The 15,633-nt window shown below is 37.3% G+C and overlaps 3 protein-coding genes across 3 annotated transcripts; all 3 read left to right on the top strand.

Moving 5' to 3' along the window:
* The first annotated feature begins 3,399 nt into the window (after nucleotides 1–3,399).
* Nucleotides 3,400–8,194, top strand: LOC145219879 (uncharacterized). Its single transcript, XM_080087186.1, has 6 exons — nucleotides 3,400–3,460; nucleotides 5,893–6,138; nucleotides 6,314–6,346; nucleotides 6,881–6,922; nucleotides 7,533–7,772; nucleotides 7,885–8,194. The coding sequence occupies exons 1-6, from the start codon at nucleotides 3,400–3,402 to the stop codon at nucleotides 7,989–7,991; spliced, it is 729 nt and encodes a 242-aa protein (XP_079943312.1). The 3' UTR covers nucleotides 7,992–8,194.
* A 1,911-nt stretch (nucleotides 8,195–10,105) lies between these two features.
* On the top strand, nucleotides 10,106–13,695 carry LOC145219878 (uncharacterized). Its single transcript, XM_080087184.1, has 9 exons — nucleotides 10,106–10,109; nucleotides 10,810–10,977; nucleotides 11,168–11,299; nucleotides 12,253–12,498; nucleotides 12,606–12,641; nucleotides 12,791–12,958; nucleotides 13,163–13,294; nucleotides 13,396–13,641; nucleotides 13,676–13,695. Exons 1-9 carry the CDS (start codon nucleotides 10,106–10,108, stop codon nucleotides 13,693–13,695), a joined length of 1,152 nt encoding a protein of 383 aa, XP_079943310.1.
* Nucleotides 13,696–13,723: 28 nt separating this feature from the next.
* On the top strand, nucleotides 13,724–15,565 carry LOC145219877 (uncharacterized). The gene is made up of 9 exons (XM_080087183.1): nucleotides 13,724–13,766; nucleotides 13,868–14,122; nucleotides 14,205–14,228; nucleotides 14,296–14,541; nucleotides 14,668–14,724; nucleotides 14,828–15,067; nucleotides 15,137–15,193; nucleotides 15,264–15,509; nucleotides 15,561–15,565. The coding sequence occupies exons 2-9, from the start codon at nucleotides 14,053–14,055 to the stop codon at nucleotides 15,563–15,565; spliced, it is 945 nt and encodes a 314-aa protein (XP_079943309.1). The 5' UTR covers nucleotides 13,724–13,766; nucleotides 13,868–14,052.
* The last annotated feature ends 68 nt before the right edge of the window (nucleotides 15,566–15,633 follow it).

Genomic DNA, 15,633 nt, shown 5'->3' with positions numbered 1-15,633 from the left:
TTGCGTTGTGGGCTAAACGATGCTTTGCTTGCCAACGGGCAAAAATTCAACAGCATGTTCATTCCCCACTTCACGAGTACAGCCCTCCCACTTCTCGTTTTCAGCACGTGAACATAGACATTGTAGGTCCACTTCCACCTTGCCGCGGGTATAGGTATTTATTAACCGTCGTCGACCGTTTTACCCGCTGGCCCGAAGCCATACCCATGGAAGATGCTACAACCGCCACTTGCGCATGTGCTCTTACTTTCCATTGGCTTTCTAGATTTGGCATTCCCTTCCATGTATCCTCTGACCGTGGCCCTCAATTCACGTCAGATCTATGGACTTCTCTTGGGCAACGTTTAGGTATGCATCTTCACCGCACGACGGCTTTCCACCCTCAAGCGAATGGTCTTATGGAACGCTTCCACCGCCACCTAAAGAGTGCATTAATGGCCCGATTAACGGGATCCAATTGGCTAGACGAGTTGCCGTGGGTGTTGCTTGGGATACGCACCGCCCCCAAAGAAGATTTGAATGTTTCGTCTGCCGAATTGGTTTACGGCACTCCTTTAACGGTGCCTGGTGATTTTCTGGCCACTGAAGATACTTCCGTTGCAACTTTTTTGCCAACGTTGCGAGATACTCTGCAACGCCTTTTGCCCCAACCGATGTCACGCCACTGCAACCCTCGCGTGTCCATCCCTTCAACGCTGAAGGGCAGTCCTTATGTGTTTGTCCGTCGTGACACTCACCGACCTCCTCTGATCCCACGGTACGATGGTCCGTACAAGGTCCTTCATACGTCGGACAAAACGTTTACGTTAGACATGGGCGGTCGTCCGCAGACGATTTCTATTGACCGATTAAAGCCCGCCCACGTAGATTTGACCGCACCTGTACCAGTCGCGCATCCTCCGGCCAGAGGACGACCAAGACGGAACGTGCATCCCCCGCAACGCTACCAAGCGTGACGCATGCCCGCTTCTGGAGGGGGGTCCTGTGGCGACCTCTCTTGCATGTGTACAATCGTGTTTATCGAAGCGTGCGTTTTGCCTTTTTCTCGCATTGTCGTTGTTGCCTTATAAGCGCGTTTTTGTTGTTGCGCGTTCTTCTATCATCGAACTGCATTGAAATAAAGCATCCGCTTTACTATACGTCTTTTTAGCTCACACCAACTGTCGATGACCATTAACCAGCACATAAATTTATTGTTCCCTATTTTAGATCGAAAAAGCTTTGTTTCAATCTAAATTAAACCATGATTTTGCATCTTGGTAATCGTACAAGATTGTTCTGGATGTTGTTGCAAAGATCTATGGCATGTTTATCTCACTTCCATGTTTCTATAACATGTAGTCCGCTGTGCCAGGGTAAATGTACATTTTAAATGCAATTAATTACAATATTAAACATAATAAAACACCACATGCAATCATAACCATGTAATAAACACTTAAACTGAAGGCAAATAGCGTGCCATAATTTATTTCACAGCACTCTTTTGCATAGTCTCTCATCTAATCCGGTCTTTTATTAAAAATCTACCCTTTGTTAACGGTTTAAAATGATTAACTTTGGAAAAATAGGGTCTTCGTTTAAGCTTGACTTTTCGTCTGTCCGGAAATCCTGGTCGGGGTCAATGTCGTTAAACATCTGTTCATTAAAAATGCAGTCAGAAAGTTCCATTTTCACCAGACTTTAATTAAATCAGTAACCCTTGAATATGTTAAGTAAAACCACGCTGAAATCACTTCAACGCGTTTAAAGAAGGACTGAAAGGCAACAAAAACTCTCCAACAGCACAATTTCAACCAAACGTAGTAATATTACACATGGTAGATGCATAAAACCGACCACACACGCTTAGTTTTGTCATTTTCCTGCTCTTCAATCACCCAACTCAATGCAAGTATCCGACAAGCGTGCAGTGTTAATCAAGCGTGACGGTAACAATAGCTGGACTACCATGTTAGTATACTATGATGACACCAACAAAAGTTTTTTCGATGATGGTCTTTAACCTTACACCTCATGCGAAAATGAAGGTTAATAATAAACAATTAAAAAGCTTTGAGATGTGCTACACAATTCCTGAATCCTCTAAAATCCTTATTTCACTCTTTTTCGTGTTTTTGTCTACGGTCCGCCTTAGGTAGAGCAAGATGGCATACACTTTAATTACAATGGTTGAATTTAGTCCCAGACAAAACAATGTTTACCTGAAAATTGAGCTCACATTTTTTGTATGTCCAAAACGGATACATTTTGTAGAGCATCCAATCGTTCGTCTTGTTTTACTGCTGTTCTTATTGGTACCAGGGGTCACCAAACTATATGCTTGAATAGTTCGTCCAGCTTCCAAAAAAGATCTGTTCAGTAAAACGTGTGTTGTATAATTGTTTTATTTTACTCAGAAGCTTGAGCACTAATCATATCCAGTAAGTGCTTTAAAAATGACTGAATGCCAATTGGTATGGTGTCTTTCTTCCGCTCTCTAATCCTAGCGTTTATGAGTTATGTAGTATTTGTTCATTTATTCAGGTACTAGGTCCGCTGAAAAAAAATCGGACTCCTCTACTACATTCTCCTGTTTTATTTGCATATACTTTGTTTGCTGATCATTCGTGCCAACGCCTCATATTGAGAATAAACGAAAAGTCGCAAGATATTATGTCTAGCATATGTTTGTTTTAACAAATTGCGGATGACAAAACTCTTTGTTTTAAAGATGAGTTATTACTCGTATGGAGATCAACATTTATGAACATCACAAATGCACAAAACCAAGCCACAGTAGCGTCTAGTTTCTCTACTTTTAATTTCACTCAACAGTTTTTCTTTGTAAAATCAAGTCTCGATGAACAGGATGTTAGTGTTGAAGGTATTCGGGGTGGAGTTCCGCATACAGCGTTACACAACAAAGGCGCGTGCAGACCTTTGTGATGCAAGGCTGGTTAAGTTGAAGAACAGACGGTCAGAGTTGCAAAACTTTTTCTTTGTCACAGAAACGTAGAATTTGTAGAAATTTGGAAGAGATGAGGATGCATTTCATTACCGTTAAACAGGCAGCAAAATTATTACGCACACAAATTTACGTATTATTTTTGGGCGGACGGCAGCAGACAGACAAAAATAAAGTAACCAACTATTAGTGGCACATTTACAGCACTTTTTTTTAAATAAATTTAACGTTTTTAGGGTTGCAACGCACTAGTAAAATCTGCCTAGAAAACGATTAGTAAGGCATAATCCAATTAGGGTCTGAAATAACTTTGTCTTTTTAACTTCTGAACAGAAAAAATATAAATTGGCCAAATGTGGCACACACTCTTGTTAATTTGTTTTTGAGGATTTATCAGGACAAGTGATTTATCAGGACAAGTAGAATCTGATAAGTCGCTGTGACGAGGTGATATGAGAAACCTAGCTCCTATAGTGGTTGCTTTGGCTTTTTTAGCACAAAGTATTACAGCAGGTAAAAATAACTTGTATTTTACAAAATGAAACGCTGTATTTTATCGCTGTGTTGGTTTTGGGGTTGTTTGTTCACTTTGCAGCAGTTATAATGGTCTTAGATGTATTGTTTACGTAGACTCCGAAACATCAAATAATAAAATATCGAGCATAAACAGTAAACAGATCCATCCTGTAGATTGGCAGATTGATAGACGACCACCTTCCCTTAGAGTTTAAACGGGACGGGAAGTGGTTACGCTTTCGTTATGTATGTATGAAATCGTCTTACCAAGAGATATTATTGTATTTGGTAACATTCCATGCAAACAGTTCCCTAAAGGCATATTATACAAAATAAAACAGTAGCTAAAGTTACGTAGTAATTCTTTTCTTATTATTGAAATCTCCTTTCAAGTAAAACGACTGCGACGATTCAGGGTCATTAAAATCAGATCAAGAAAATTCAGTGTGAAAAACCACTAAATCTGTCGCTATATTTTATTTGTTTTATCAAAACAAATGCATTTCGCTATAAAAGCATCATCAGTGTTTCGATAAAACAAATAAAATATAGCGACAGATTTAGTGGTTTTTTACACTGAATTTTCTTAGCTAAAGTTACATTATATAATACGAACCACAGAATAAATATATTTTCATCATGACACGCGCCAAATAGCGCTAAGGCGATGCAATACGGGCTCAATAAAATACGCAATCTACTATTGGAACCATGTAATAGGGTCAATACTCGTAATTGAAACTTAAAGCTCGAATCACCCAGTCCGTTGCTTGGTGAGTGAAGACTAAAAATCCTTATAACAATAGATGTAAGTTCCGACAAATCACTTAGTCGTTCACCCTTTGGTTTTAAAGATATATATATTTCGCTATTACAGCATCGTCAGTATCTACGAACAAGCAGTTCGTAGATACTGACGATGCTGTAATAGCGAAATATATATATCTTTAAAACCAAAGGGTGAACGACTAAGTGATTTGTCGGAACTTACATGTAATAGGGTATTTGAAATTGAATTATAATGTTATTGTGTGCAGAAACTTTTATCCCAAACCTAATAGCCGTTACCATAGGCGCCAAGTAGGTGGTGGCGGGGTGGCGCCGCCACCTTGGGTTTGTAAAGCACGGTGGCGGCCACTGTGGAAAATTTGGGTTATTGGTAGCGGTATCGTACGAAACATCGTATAATCTGAAGAAAATCAGGAACGGTTTTGCTTTTAAACAAGTGTGCTGGCGATATAACAACAAATAAAAGCGTCAAAAGTTGTTGTTTATGACGTAAAACACACAATTGTTTGCTAGTGAATGGAATGTTTTGCGATTGTACTGTATTAAATGGTCATTTTGGGTGATACAAAGCAACAACAACTTGGCCAAACATCTTTTGAACATTGCCAAACGAATGAAAAACGTTACAACAAAGTGTTCTACGCAAATATTATTTCAAAAATTCTCTTTTGTTATGATTTTGACGAACTTTGCATTCTATTGGAAGTTTGTTGAGCTTTGAGTTTGAGCTCTTGCGCGCATTAGTGACGTCACATGAAATGACGTCATATTTTACGTCCGCCACCTTGCATTTTTGTAAAACTCGGCGCCTATGGCCGTTACCGTGCCGTCAGCATATTGATATGGTTAATTAGGAAGTTTTATTAGTATTTCGAAATAGCCCTGTATACTTTCAACACACATAAAAAAACTTACTGGACAAAGGGCTGCCTAGATTGGCCCCAATACGCTACTTTAGAATGTGCACACGATATTTTCACAAACGCGGGCACGCGGGCCTTTTTGTCCACTATAAAAGTATTTGTTAATAACTACATGTCGCAGTGAAAGACAAAAAATCAATCGCACAATAAAACTGCTCAAATAATTGCACTAAAAAGTTATTGGACGTCGGCCATTTTGTTTCACCAACAATATATGTATCCATAATTTTTTTGGTAAAAAAGCGCATTCACGAACCCACCTCTTTATCCAACTTGAAAAGAACCACAGCAAGAATTTCTTTGGGGGCATCAAAACGGCATGTAGTCTTGGTTCGGACTTAAGCATGGATACGTGTTTGCTAGAAAACTTCCTGTAATCGGACACGACCAAAACAAAGAAGTCAGATTTAGATATTCGATTTGTTTGTTTTCGTTCCGCTTCAACAGTTGACGCACATCGGCCGCATTTTTTAAATGTGGGTGGCGAATGGCGCCACAAAGTAATTGCGGAATGAGATTTATTGTAACCACTTTTGGTTCTAATTTCAATAATTATGTGAGAACAGTTTAATTATTAAACAAAAAACAAATGTGGACCTTTCCTGCTTTGCCTTCGAAAATACCATAAATTGATTAATATAACACAGCAACCAAACATCATATTTGTGGGAAGTCAAAGTATCTATGTGCGAAAATGATGTTTCTGTTTTGTTATAGCATTACAAGATGGATTAAGTGTTGTCCCAGCAAGCTTATACCCAACAACTACCATTACAGTCCCATTCAATAAGTCTTTAAATTCAAGCAACGTTGTTCACACCTATTTGGCTGGAACTGCAGATTACCAGTATTCCACACGGATTCTTAAAATTTGTGATTCTGGTTTTACAATTGCTATTAAGCGGAATGATTTGGCAATTGGTTGGAACCAGTCTCTTGATTTACAATGGAAAACTCTGCCAGGTTTGTATGTCAGTGATAAAATTTACATCTGGCATTAAACACACTAAGCTGTAGATTACAGTCTGTGTTAGCCACCTTATGACTAGCACATCTCTATTTTATTGCACAATACAATTAGCTACACTCTGCCATGTACTGTGTTAGTCAGTTGCTAACGAAAATCATGTATCTCCAGAACCATTGGCTCTACAAAACATCAACTCAACTGGTAAGAAACGTTAAGTTTTTGGTTGTATTGTGGTAAATTCCCAAACTTTAGCTTTGTATAAATGGTTTGTTCATATAGTTTCAAGTGGTTTAACTTCACTGGTCAGGTGCCTGACAATCTCACCCAAAAAAGTTCTGGACTTTATAGACAACAATTTTTGTGTGCTAAATTATGTTTGAATTATGAAAATAAATTAAGTGTGCTGTTACTTTAAACTTGTTGAATGCTGACTTGGTCTAATAAGCAGATCTTCTCAAACTGTGATTACTTCAGGTGGTTTCAAGCTTGATGTTTTACTATAGAATACTTTTATCACTTTGAGAGTTTCATTTGCCATAATCGAGATTTACAAAAAAGACATTTTGTGCAGTACCTGATATATTCTTTTTCTGACTCCTGAAATTGGTTTAAACAACATAAGTTTACTTTGTGCCTGTGTTAGTGCTAGTTTTTGTACAAGTGCAGTTTCCATAGTTAATGGTTGTTGAAAATAACTAAACAACAGTAAATAAAGTATTTTAATTGTTGTTGCAGTACCGACTGATCTCACTACCACCTCAAGTCGGATATTACCATGTAAGGACAGTTGTATGTGCTATACACTATCAATCAAAACACATGTAAAATGAAAGTCCATTAGATAATAAAATAATTCCAGAATCTATGAACTGATATAAATTGTACACACTTGACTTGAATTTACATTTTCCTAACCTTTCAACCACGGAGTCAAACTTCAGGTTCGGTTAAGGTTTAAAAGGACATATATTTTCGAGTTTGGAAGTGGTTAAAATCCTCTTGATTTAATTCTACCTTTATCTACACAGCCTATCAAATTCTGTATCAATTTTGACTGTGCACAGTGCACAACCTTTTATTTGTTATTTTTACCTGCCCCATAGCTGATAATAATTCATGTATTCTTCAGTAGGTTTTTCTTGCTGGTTCTGTTTCGGTTCAGCACCAAACAAAATTTGCGGTTCAAGTATGGTTTAGGATTAATTGTAAATTATGGTTCAGTTCAGGTTTAATGAAATAAAACACACAAATGGGTTCATGGGTTTGTCAGTTCATTTTAGTTCTGGTTCGACTTCTTGCTTTTAACATGTTGCATATATATATTTGTTTTAACAAAAATTTTGCGTCTCAAAAAATAAATAAATAATAAACCAAAAATGTTTTGCAGCTTTACAGCTGGGATGGATGCTAGTCCCACCCGGCTTTACTTATGGAAATCAATTAAAAGTTGCTTTTCAATCCTGTGTAAACTCCAGCACTGGACTTAAAGTTTGGTGTGTCGGACCAACGGCTTGTACACCCCATGTTGTCAAAATTTGTGACTGGGGATTTGTTGTGAGAATCTTAGGTCAAAATGCTTCTGTGGGGCTGAGCCCTCCGACGACACTATACTGGAGAATTTTTGCAGGTAATCAAGTTACATGTTTAGAAAATATATAATTCTGTTGTCCATTATTTGTGATCAATATGTTAATTTGATAAAATTTCTTGCAATTTACAATTTGATTAATTTGTTTCAGATCCTCCTGAATTGGCCAAGCTAGCCATACCTACATGTAAGCTTTTTTGTTTACAATGTCTTAATGCAGTGCATGTCCAAACAACACTGCTTTGGTGCATGCCATAGTTTTTCAGCTATATACCAAGAGGAGTGTTTCTTTGTAATTATGGGTCCCCTTCCCTGAAGTGGACACATTTTGATTTTACTCGATTTCTTTTTTTTTCTTCCCTGCGGTTTGTCCACCCTCTTTTGTCATCAAATGTTTGATGGATTTGGATGAAACTTTTACAGATGGTAGATATAGTTATGTAGATGTGCCATCTGCTTCATTTGCCCCGATAACCCCAGCATTTACCACGCTAGCCCCCAAAACGTTACATGTTGTTGCAGCGGACCACAAACGTTAGTTTTATGTGGTGTTATAAAGCCAACCTCATATGTTACTTGTGTTTCTGGGCTGGGCTATGAATGTGTTTGCAGATTGCAGTTAGGGGGTTGTTCATAGCCTTATGACGTCACAAGGTCATTATGGTTGTTGATTAAAACTCCTCCTGGTGGTCACAGTTTTAAACATTGGCTGATTTGGACGAAATTTTACAGAATTTTTGATTGGGTCATTGCGGTTTCTTATTTTTAACATTAGGGTGCAGAACCCCATTAATTACCCCACTAGCCCCCTAAAATGGGTTATTTATTTAAACAGGGCCAGAATTGACTGACATTTGGATAGCTTGTAGAGTTTACCATTTACAAATGATGATTGTTGTGTTTGATCTTGCAGCTCCAACATTTACCCCACTAGCCCCCTAAAATGGGTGAGTTTTTAAACGGTATCGGAATTGGCTGAAATTAGGATAGTTTGTAGAATATGGCATATATAGGTGTCAATTGTTTCTGTTAAACCCTGTAGCCCCAATATTTACCCCACTAGCCCCCTAAAGTGGTTGATTTTTTTCAAACAGTGTCTGAATCGGTGAAATTTGGATAGCTTGTAGCCAATGCCATTTCGAGAAGCTGATTGTTGTGTTAAACCCTGTAGCCCCAATATTTACCCCACTAACGCCCTAAAATGGGTGATGGGAGTTTTTTAAACAGGGCTGCAGTTGTAAGAATTTTGGTTAGCTTGTAAAACGTGCCATTTATAGGTGTCGATTTTTGTGTTTTACTTCTTTGTTTTAAAATAGAACATTAATTGTTTTAAATAGGAAAACTTTAAACCAGGGGTGTGCAACCTTTGTTACTGTGGGGCCAAATATAGTTGTCAAAATTTGATCGCGGGCCGCACCTGTGTATAACACAAGGTGATTTCCCTTTGTTGACTACCAAATATGCTTAACTACAAGTAAATTCGCATTTGATTCTAGTCACATTTTGTCAGGTCACAAAAAATAGCACCGGGCGCATCAATCTGCTCAAAAATATATAGTAGTTAAACTCGTTTGCCAGTGCATTTGAAATCCAAGCGTCACTGCGGGCCGCACAACCTTTAATCAAGGGCCGCATTTGGCCCGCGGGCCGCAGGTTGCACACCCCTGCTTTAAACAATGTCTGATTTGAATCCAATTTGTATTGCATGATTATATAAGCCAAGTACTGATCTAAGTGTTTTGCTATACAACACCAAATTTTCTTATGGTTATCTCTTTAATTGCATTATTTGCAAATGTGTGGGGACCCATGCGTTTCTGCCTGCAGAAACAACTACGGTTATAAAAGACGGTGACTAATATGGGACCCAATATGAAATAAGTGGAGGAATTATGGGTCCCCTTTTTTTTCTCCGATGAAGTTTGTCCATGCACTTCTGGCATGAAATATTTAGTGAATTCGGCTGAAACTTTTACAGATGGTAGATATAGTTATGCAGATGTGCTATTTGCTTTGTTTGACTTGATAACCCCAATATTTACCCTGCTAGACCCCAAGTGTAAAACGTTTTTGTATGTTGGCACAAACAAAAGATTTCTGTGGTGTAATGGTGTAATAAAGGCCCCAGTACATATGGTACTTGTATTTGTGCATTACTTGTTGGACGTTTTCGCACATGCCAGTCAGAGGGGTCTTAACAGCCTTTTGACGTCAGAAGCATTGAGGAATGTTGCTAATAACACCTCTAGTGGTCAGAATTTTAAACATTATTGGATGAAATTTTACATGACTGTTAATTGGGTCATCCTGGTTGCATATTTTATACTTTTGGGTATCAAAACCCCATTGGTTACCCCCACTGACCCCCTAAAATGGGTGAGTTTTTTAAACGGTGTCGGAATTTAGTGAAATTTGAAAAGCTTGCAGAATTTGTCATTTATAGGTGTAGAATGTTGTGTTTAACCCTGTTGCCCCAACACCCCACTAGCCCCCCAAAATTGTTCAATTTTTTAAACAATGTATGAATTAAATTATATTTGGACAGTTTGTAGAGTGTACCATTTGTAGGTGTTGGTTGTCCTGTTAAACTCAGTAGTACCTATCATTTACTCCACTAGGCCCCTACAGTCAAATGCAATTAACCATTAATAGGAGCTGATTGTTTTGTTTTGGCCTATTTTCTCACTACTTAACACTTTTTTCTCAGATGGTCATAAAATAGAAAAACCTTAATAAATGTATGAATGGAATGAACTTAAATAGTTTGTACTCCATGTAACATATTTATTTATGCACAGTACCGATCACTGTGTTTGACGTTACAATGCCAACCCTTCTCATTGTTATCTCTTGAAATGCATTATTTACAACTTTGCATGTGTGGGGACCCATGAGTTTCTGCTTGCAGAAACAACTAAGGTTATAAAATACAGTGGATGATATGGGATCCAATATAAAATAAATGTCGGATGTAAATATATGTTAAGAAATAGGTCACAGTGTATGTGCAACGGCACTATGTGCTAAGCCACCCTTCTAGTTTAATATATCAAAGCTTTGTTTTTTTTCTATTTAGATTCATGCAATAATAAATCCAGACAGCTTAACTTTACTGGACGAGCTTCTGTAACACTTGTTTGTCCAGCCGGTTGTCAGGCAACATCTTCACGGTTATGGGGAACAGGAATGTACACTGATGATTCTTATATTTGTGCTGCAGCAATTCATGATGGACGTATAACAGGTATATCATATTAAATACTGAACATTTACATAAGACGCTATGAGTGAAAGCCTGCACAAAAAAAAAACGTTTCTGACATAAAAGCTTCTAACTTCACTTGACTGAAACTGGTTAAGTTTGTCTATAATAGTCTAAAAGCTCTGGCAAGCGATTACTGCAGGTATTACCAAAGACTTTGTTATTTGTTCAGATTCTGGTGGCATTGTCACTGTTTTCAAATACAAGGGACAGTCTACATACACAGGGAGCACCAAAAACAATGTAACAAGCAAATCCTATGCCGGTTGGGGAGGTTCTTTTGCATTCCAAAGTATTACAGATCGTAAGTTTAGATCAGGGGTGTGCAACCTTTTTCGTCGGTGGGCCATATAACCAATTTCGGACATCAAGCGAGGGCCACACAATTTGTTTCATGTACTGTATTTGTTTATGCCTTTTTACCCTACTGCTGGTGCGGCTTGCATTATAGTATCATGCAGATATGCAGATAATTTTGCATTTAAAATACTCTTTCGTGTTGGCTTTACATGCCAATAAACACTTTACTGGGTAGAGCTATTTGTGTGACTACAACTGATTGTTACACAAGTTATTACTACTTATGGTAAGCTGGTTGTGTTGTATTGTCAACTGCTGGGTCTAAGAATAAATTTCAGATATTTTCGCCCATGTAAGTACCATTTAAAATAAGTCACAACATATGTTATATATTTATTGTTATAACTTTAATTATTAAATGAATAGTCACTTTACCTTTAGTCTGCTGTAGTAAATATACAACGTAAGAAAAAATTCAAAAGTCAACACCAAGCTTGCCAAATCAACTTTAAAATGTTAGGTGCAAGTAAGTTTTGTGGCAACACTGGCTTTCACAACAAAGTAATTGTTTACAAGGCAAAGAGGGTTATTATGTCACATTTGATCGTTCGAAGTTACACAACAAGCACCTTGTAGTACGAATAGAAGACCATAGGTCTGGCTAAATAAAATTGTAATTTCCATGTGCTGGTTTAGCTTATTCTTATTACGTATAGCAACTTTATAGATTTACCGAAAACTAAAGCAGGGATTTTTTGCTAAAATGTGCATTTTTACTTGCTCTGAATCAGAGTGAGGGTCACACTAAACAGCTTGGTGGGCCGGATTGTGGCCCGCGGGCTGCGGGTTGCACACCCCTAGTTTAGATGATTACTGGGGACAACTTTTTTTATAACCATAAAAGTTGTAAAACAAACATGCAGTTACGCAGTTGTCACTCTTATTTTTATGTTTTAGCATTGCAAACTGGTGATGTAGTTGTTTCAAGCAGTTCTGCTCCAACTGCCCTTTTCACCTTTCCATTCAACACAACTTTGAGCAAGAATGTTGAAGTGTGGGTAACAGCAGTTGGTCTCCCAATGCATACATTTACTTTGAAAATCACTAATGTTTGTGACTCCAATTTCACTGTGGAAGTGAAACGAATTGATCTGCCATTGGGATGGAATCAATCATTCCCATTGCAGTATAAGGTTTTATCAGGTATTTTTCACTTTAATTTTCATTTAATTTTTAATTTTGCTTTTTCAAAAGGTGTCAAAAGGTGATAAAATATCTTGCACTTAGCAATTTCATTGATTTGCTTTTAGATCCTCCTGAATTGGTAAAGCCAGCCATACCTACATGTAAGCATTTTTGTTTACATTTTGTTTCAAATCTAGTTCATGTGCAAACATCACAGCTTAGTGCATGCTATGTTGTTTTAATTATATACGGAAAGCAACATTACTTAATTTGAACAGATGCAAGAAATCTTTGTCTTATTTCTACTTAGATTCATGCAATAAACAATCCAGGCAGCTTAACTTCACTGGACGAACTTCTGTAGCACTTGCTTGTCCAGCCGGTTGTCAGGCAACATCTTCACGGTTATGGGGAACAGGAATGTACACTGATGATTCTTATATTTGTGCTGCAGCAATTCATAATGGACGTATAACAGGTATATCATATTAAATACTAAACATTCACAACTGAGTGAATCAAAAATGATATTGTCCTGTAAAAACACAAACATCACTGCCATAAAAGTTATTGTGTTTTCTAACTTCACTTGACTGAAACTAGTTTAGTTTGCCTAAAATAATCTAAAAGCTCTGGCAAGTGAATTAATGCAGGTATTAACAAAAAAATATTATTTATTTAGATTCTGGTGGCATTGTCACTGTTTTCAAATACCAGGGGCAGTCTACATACACTGGGAGCACCCAAAACAATGTAACAAGCAAATCTTTTGCCAGTTGGGGAGGTTCTTTTGCATTCCAAAGTATTACAGATCGTAAGTTTAGATGATTACTGGGGATAACTTTTTTCATAACCATAAACATTGTGAAACAAACATGCAGTTATACAGTTGTCACTCTTATTTTTATGTTTTAGCATTGCAAACTGGTGATGTAGTTATTCCAAGCAGTTCTACTCCAACTGCCTTTTTCACCTTTCCATTTAATACAACTTTAAACAAGAATGTCGAAGTGGTGGTGTCATCTGTTCGTCTTCCAAAACATACCTTTAGTTTGAAAATTACCAAAGTTTGTGACTCACATTTTACAGTACAAGTAAAACGGACTGATATGCCATCAGGTTGGAACCAATCATTTCCATTGCAGTATAAAGTTTTCTCAGGTAATAGTGAGAAACACGAAAATCTTTACTCAAGGCTATATTTTTGTGATCTAAAACAATTTAATTTTAATTTCTTGTTTTTACAGAATCTGTTGCTTTGACAAAAAATGCTTCTGTATCAAAGGGTGAGTTGATTTTTACTGTCATCTGTAATTGGACAAGCAGTGATATTGTTGTTTAATTAATGCGTGATTGCAAAAGTTATGAACATCTTTCAAAATTTCAGTTATACAAAGTGGAACCCATGGAGTAGGTGCAAGCAGTACCCAGGTGTTGAATGTGTTTGTTCCTTTCAACTCGTGCATCAAACAGACAGCCAAAGTTGAAGTGACATTCCTAGCTCAAAATGGAACATTTGTGGTCAAGGTTACATCTACTTCTGATCTTGGTTTTAATGTGTCCATCACAAGAATGGACAAAGCAGTTGGTTGGCAGGAAAATGGCCTGATTTACTGGAAAGCATTTAGATGGAGTGATGCAAGTAAGCTAATGTATTTGGTTCAACTGGTTCTTGCAATTACACTTCAAACATACTTGAGTAATGAAATATATATCTTTTTTAGGTCCAACTGCAGGCCTACCACAAGGTAAAATTCTGACAGAAATGAAATAGGTGTAATATATATAAATAATGCTGGTGTTTGTTTTCTTCAGTGTTACAAAAGGGTGATGTAGTTGTTCCTATCAGTTCTAGTCCAACTGCCTCACTCACATATCCATTTAATAACACTTTGAGCAAGAATGTTGAAGTGTGGGTAACAGCAGTTGGTCTCCCAAATCACAGGATTGCTTTGAAAATCACTAATGTTTGTGACTCCAATTTCACTGTGGAAGTGAAACGAATTGATCTGCCATTGGGATGGAATCAATCATTCCCATTGCAGTATAAGGTTTTATCAGGTATTTTTCATATTTATTTTGATTTCATTTTTATGTTGCTTTGTTAAAAGGTGTTTTAACTGTCAAAGCGACAAACTTTATATTTTTAATTGTATGTGTCAAGCTGGTTTGTTTTTTATATTGCAGTGCAGCCAGAACTTGCAAACAAAACAGCCATCAAACCACAATCAAATGCTCCTCAAAGTAAGAGTGTTTAATACTTGTGTTTTATTGCCAAAATGGTTGTATGATTTATTTTTGAACTTGCTTGGACAATATCTGTACTAAATTACGAAAATGTTTTTAGTTCTTCAAGAAGGAAAGATGATAATTCCTCCAATATCTTCTGTGCCATTGATCCTGAAAGTTCCATTCCAGTCATGCGTGAACTCGAGCATTCAAGTTCGAGTCTGGTTGAGTGGAGCATCAACCTACAGTGTTAATGTTGTAAAAATTTGTGACTGGGGATTCGATGTGACAATTTCAGGTTCAAATGCACCAGTTTCCCAGAACCAAAGTGCAACTTTATATTGGAAAATGTATTCAGGTCAATTTTCCAAACTATTGAATCCACTTTGCAAATTTATTCAAATTTCAAGTTTGTGTTTTGTTTCAGAACCCAAAGCCCTTGCAAACAAAACTATCCCTACCACTACACCAAGTGTGCCCCAAAGTAAGGCTATAACTCCAGTGGTTTTGTGTGAAAAATCTGATTGACTCCTCACTTCTCTATTGCTTTTCAGCTTTGCAGAATGGTTCCATGACCATTCCGAGCAGTTCTACTCCAACTGCCTCATTTACCTTTCCTTTCAATAAAACTTTGAACAAGAGTGTTGAAGTGATGGTGACTGCACCTGGTCTACCCAAACATGCCTTTACTTTGAAAGTCACTAAAATTTGTGACTCCAATTTCACTGTGCAAGTGAAACGAACTGATTTGCCATCAGGGTGGAACCAATCATTCTCATTGCACTATGAAGTTTTCTCGGGTAATGTATTGATGTTCTTGAAATTGAAAAATTGTTGTGTGTGTCAAATAGTGTAATCTTGTTTATTAAAGTTTATTCACAATTAACATGGCAAACACTCAAAATCAAATTTCAAGTTTATGTT

Source organism: Phallusia mammillata, chromosome 3 (assembly GCF_965637545.1).
Source record: "Phallusia mammillata chromosome 3, kaPhaMamm4.hap1.1, whole genome shotgun sequence".
Classification (NCBI taxonomy): Eukaryota; Metazoa; Chordata; class Ascidiacea; order Phlebobranchia; family Ascidiidae; genus Phallusia; species Phallusia mammillata.
Note: the sequence above shows the minus strand (reverse complement) of the source record. Positions and strands in the feature narration are given on the sequence as shown.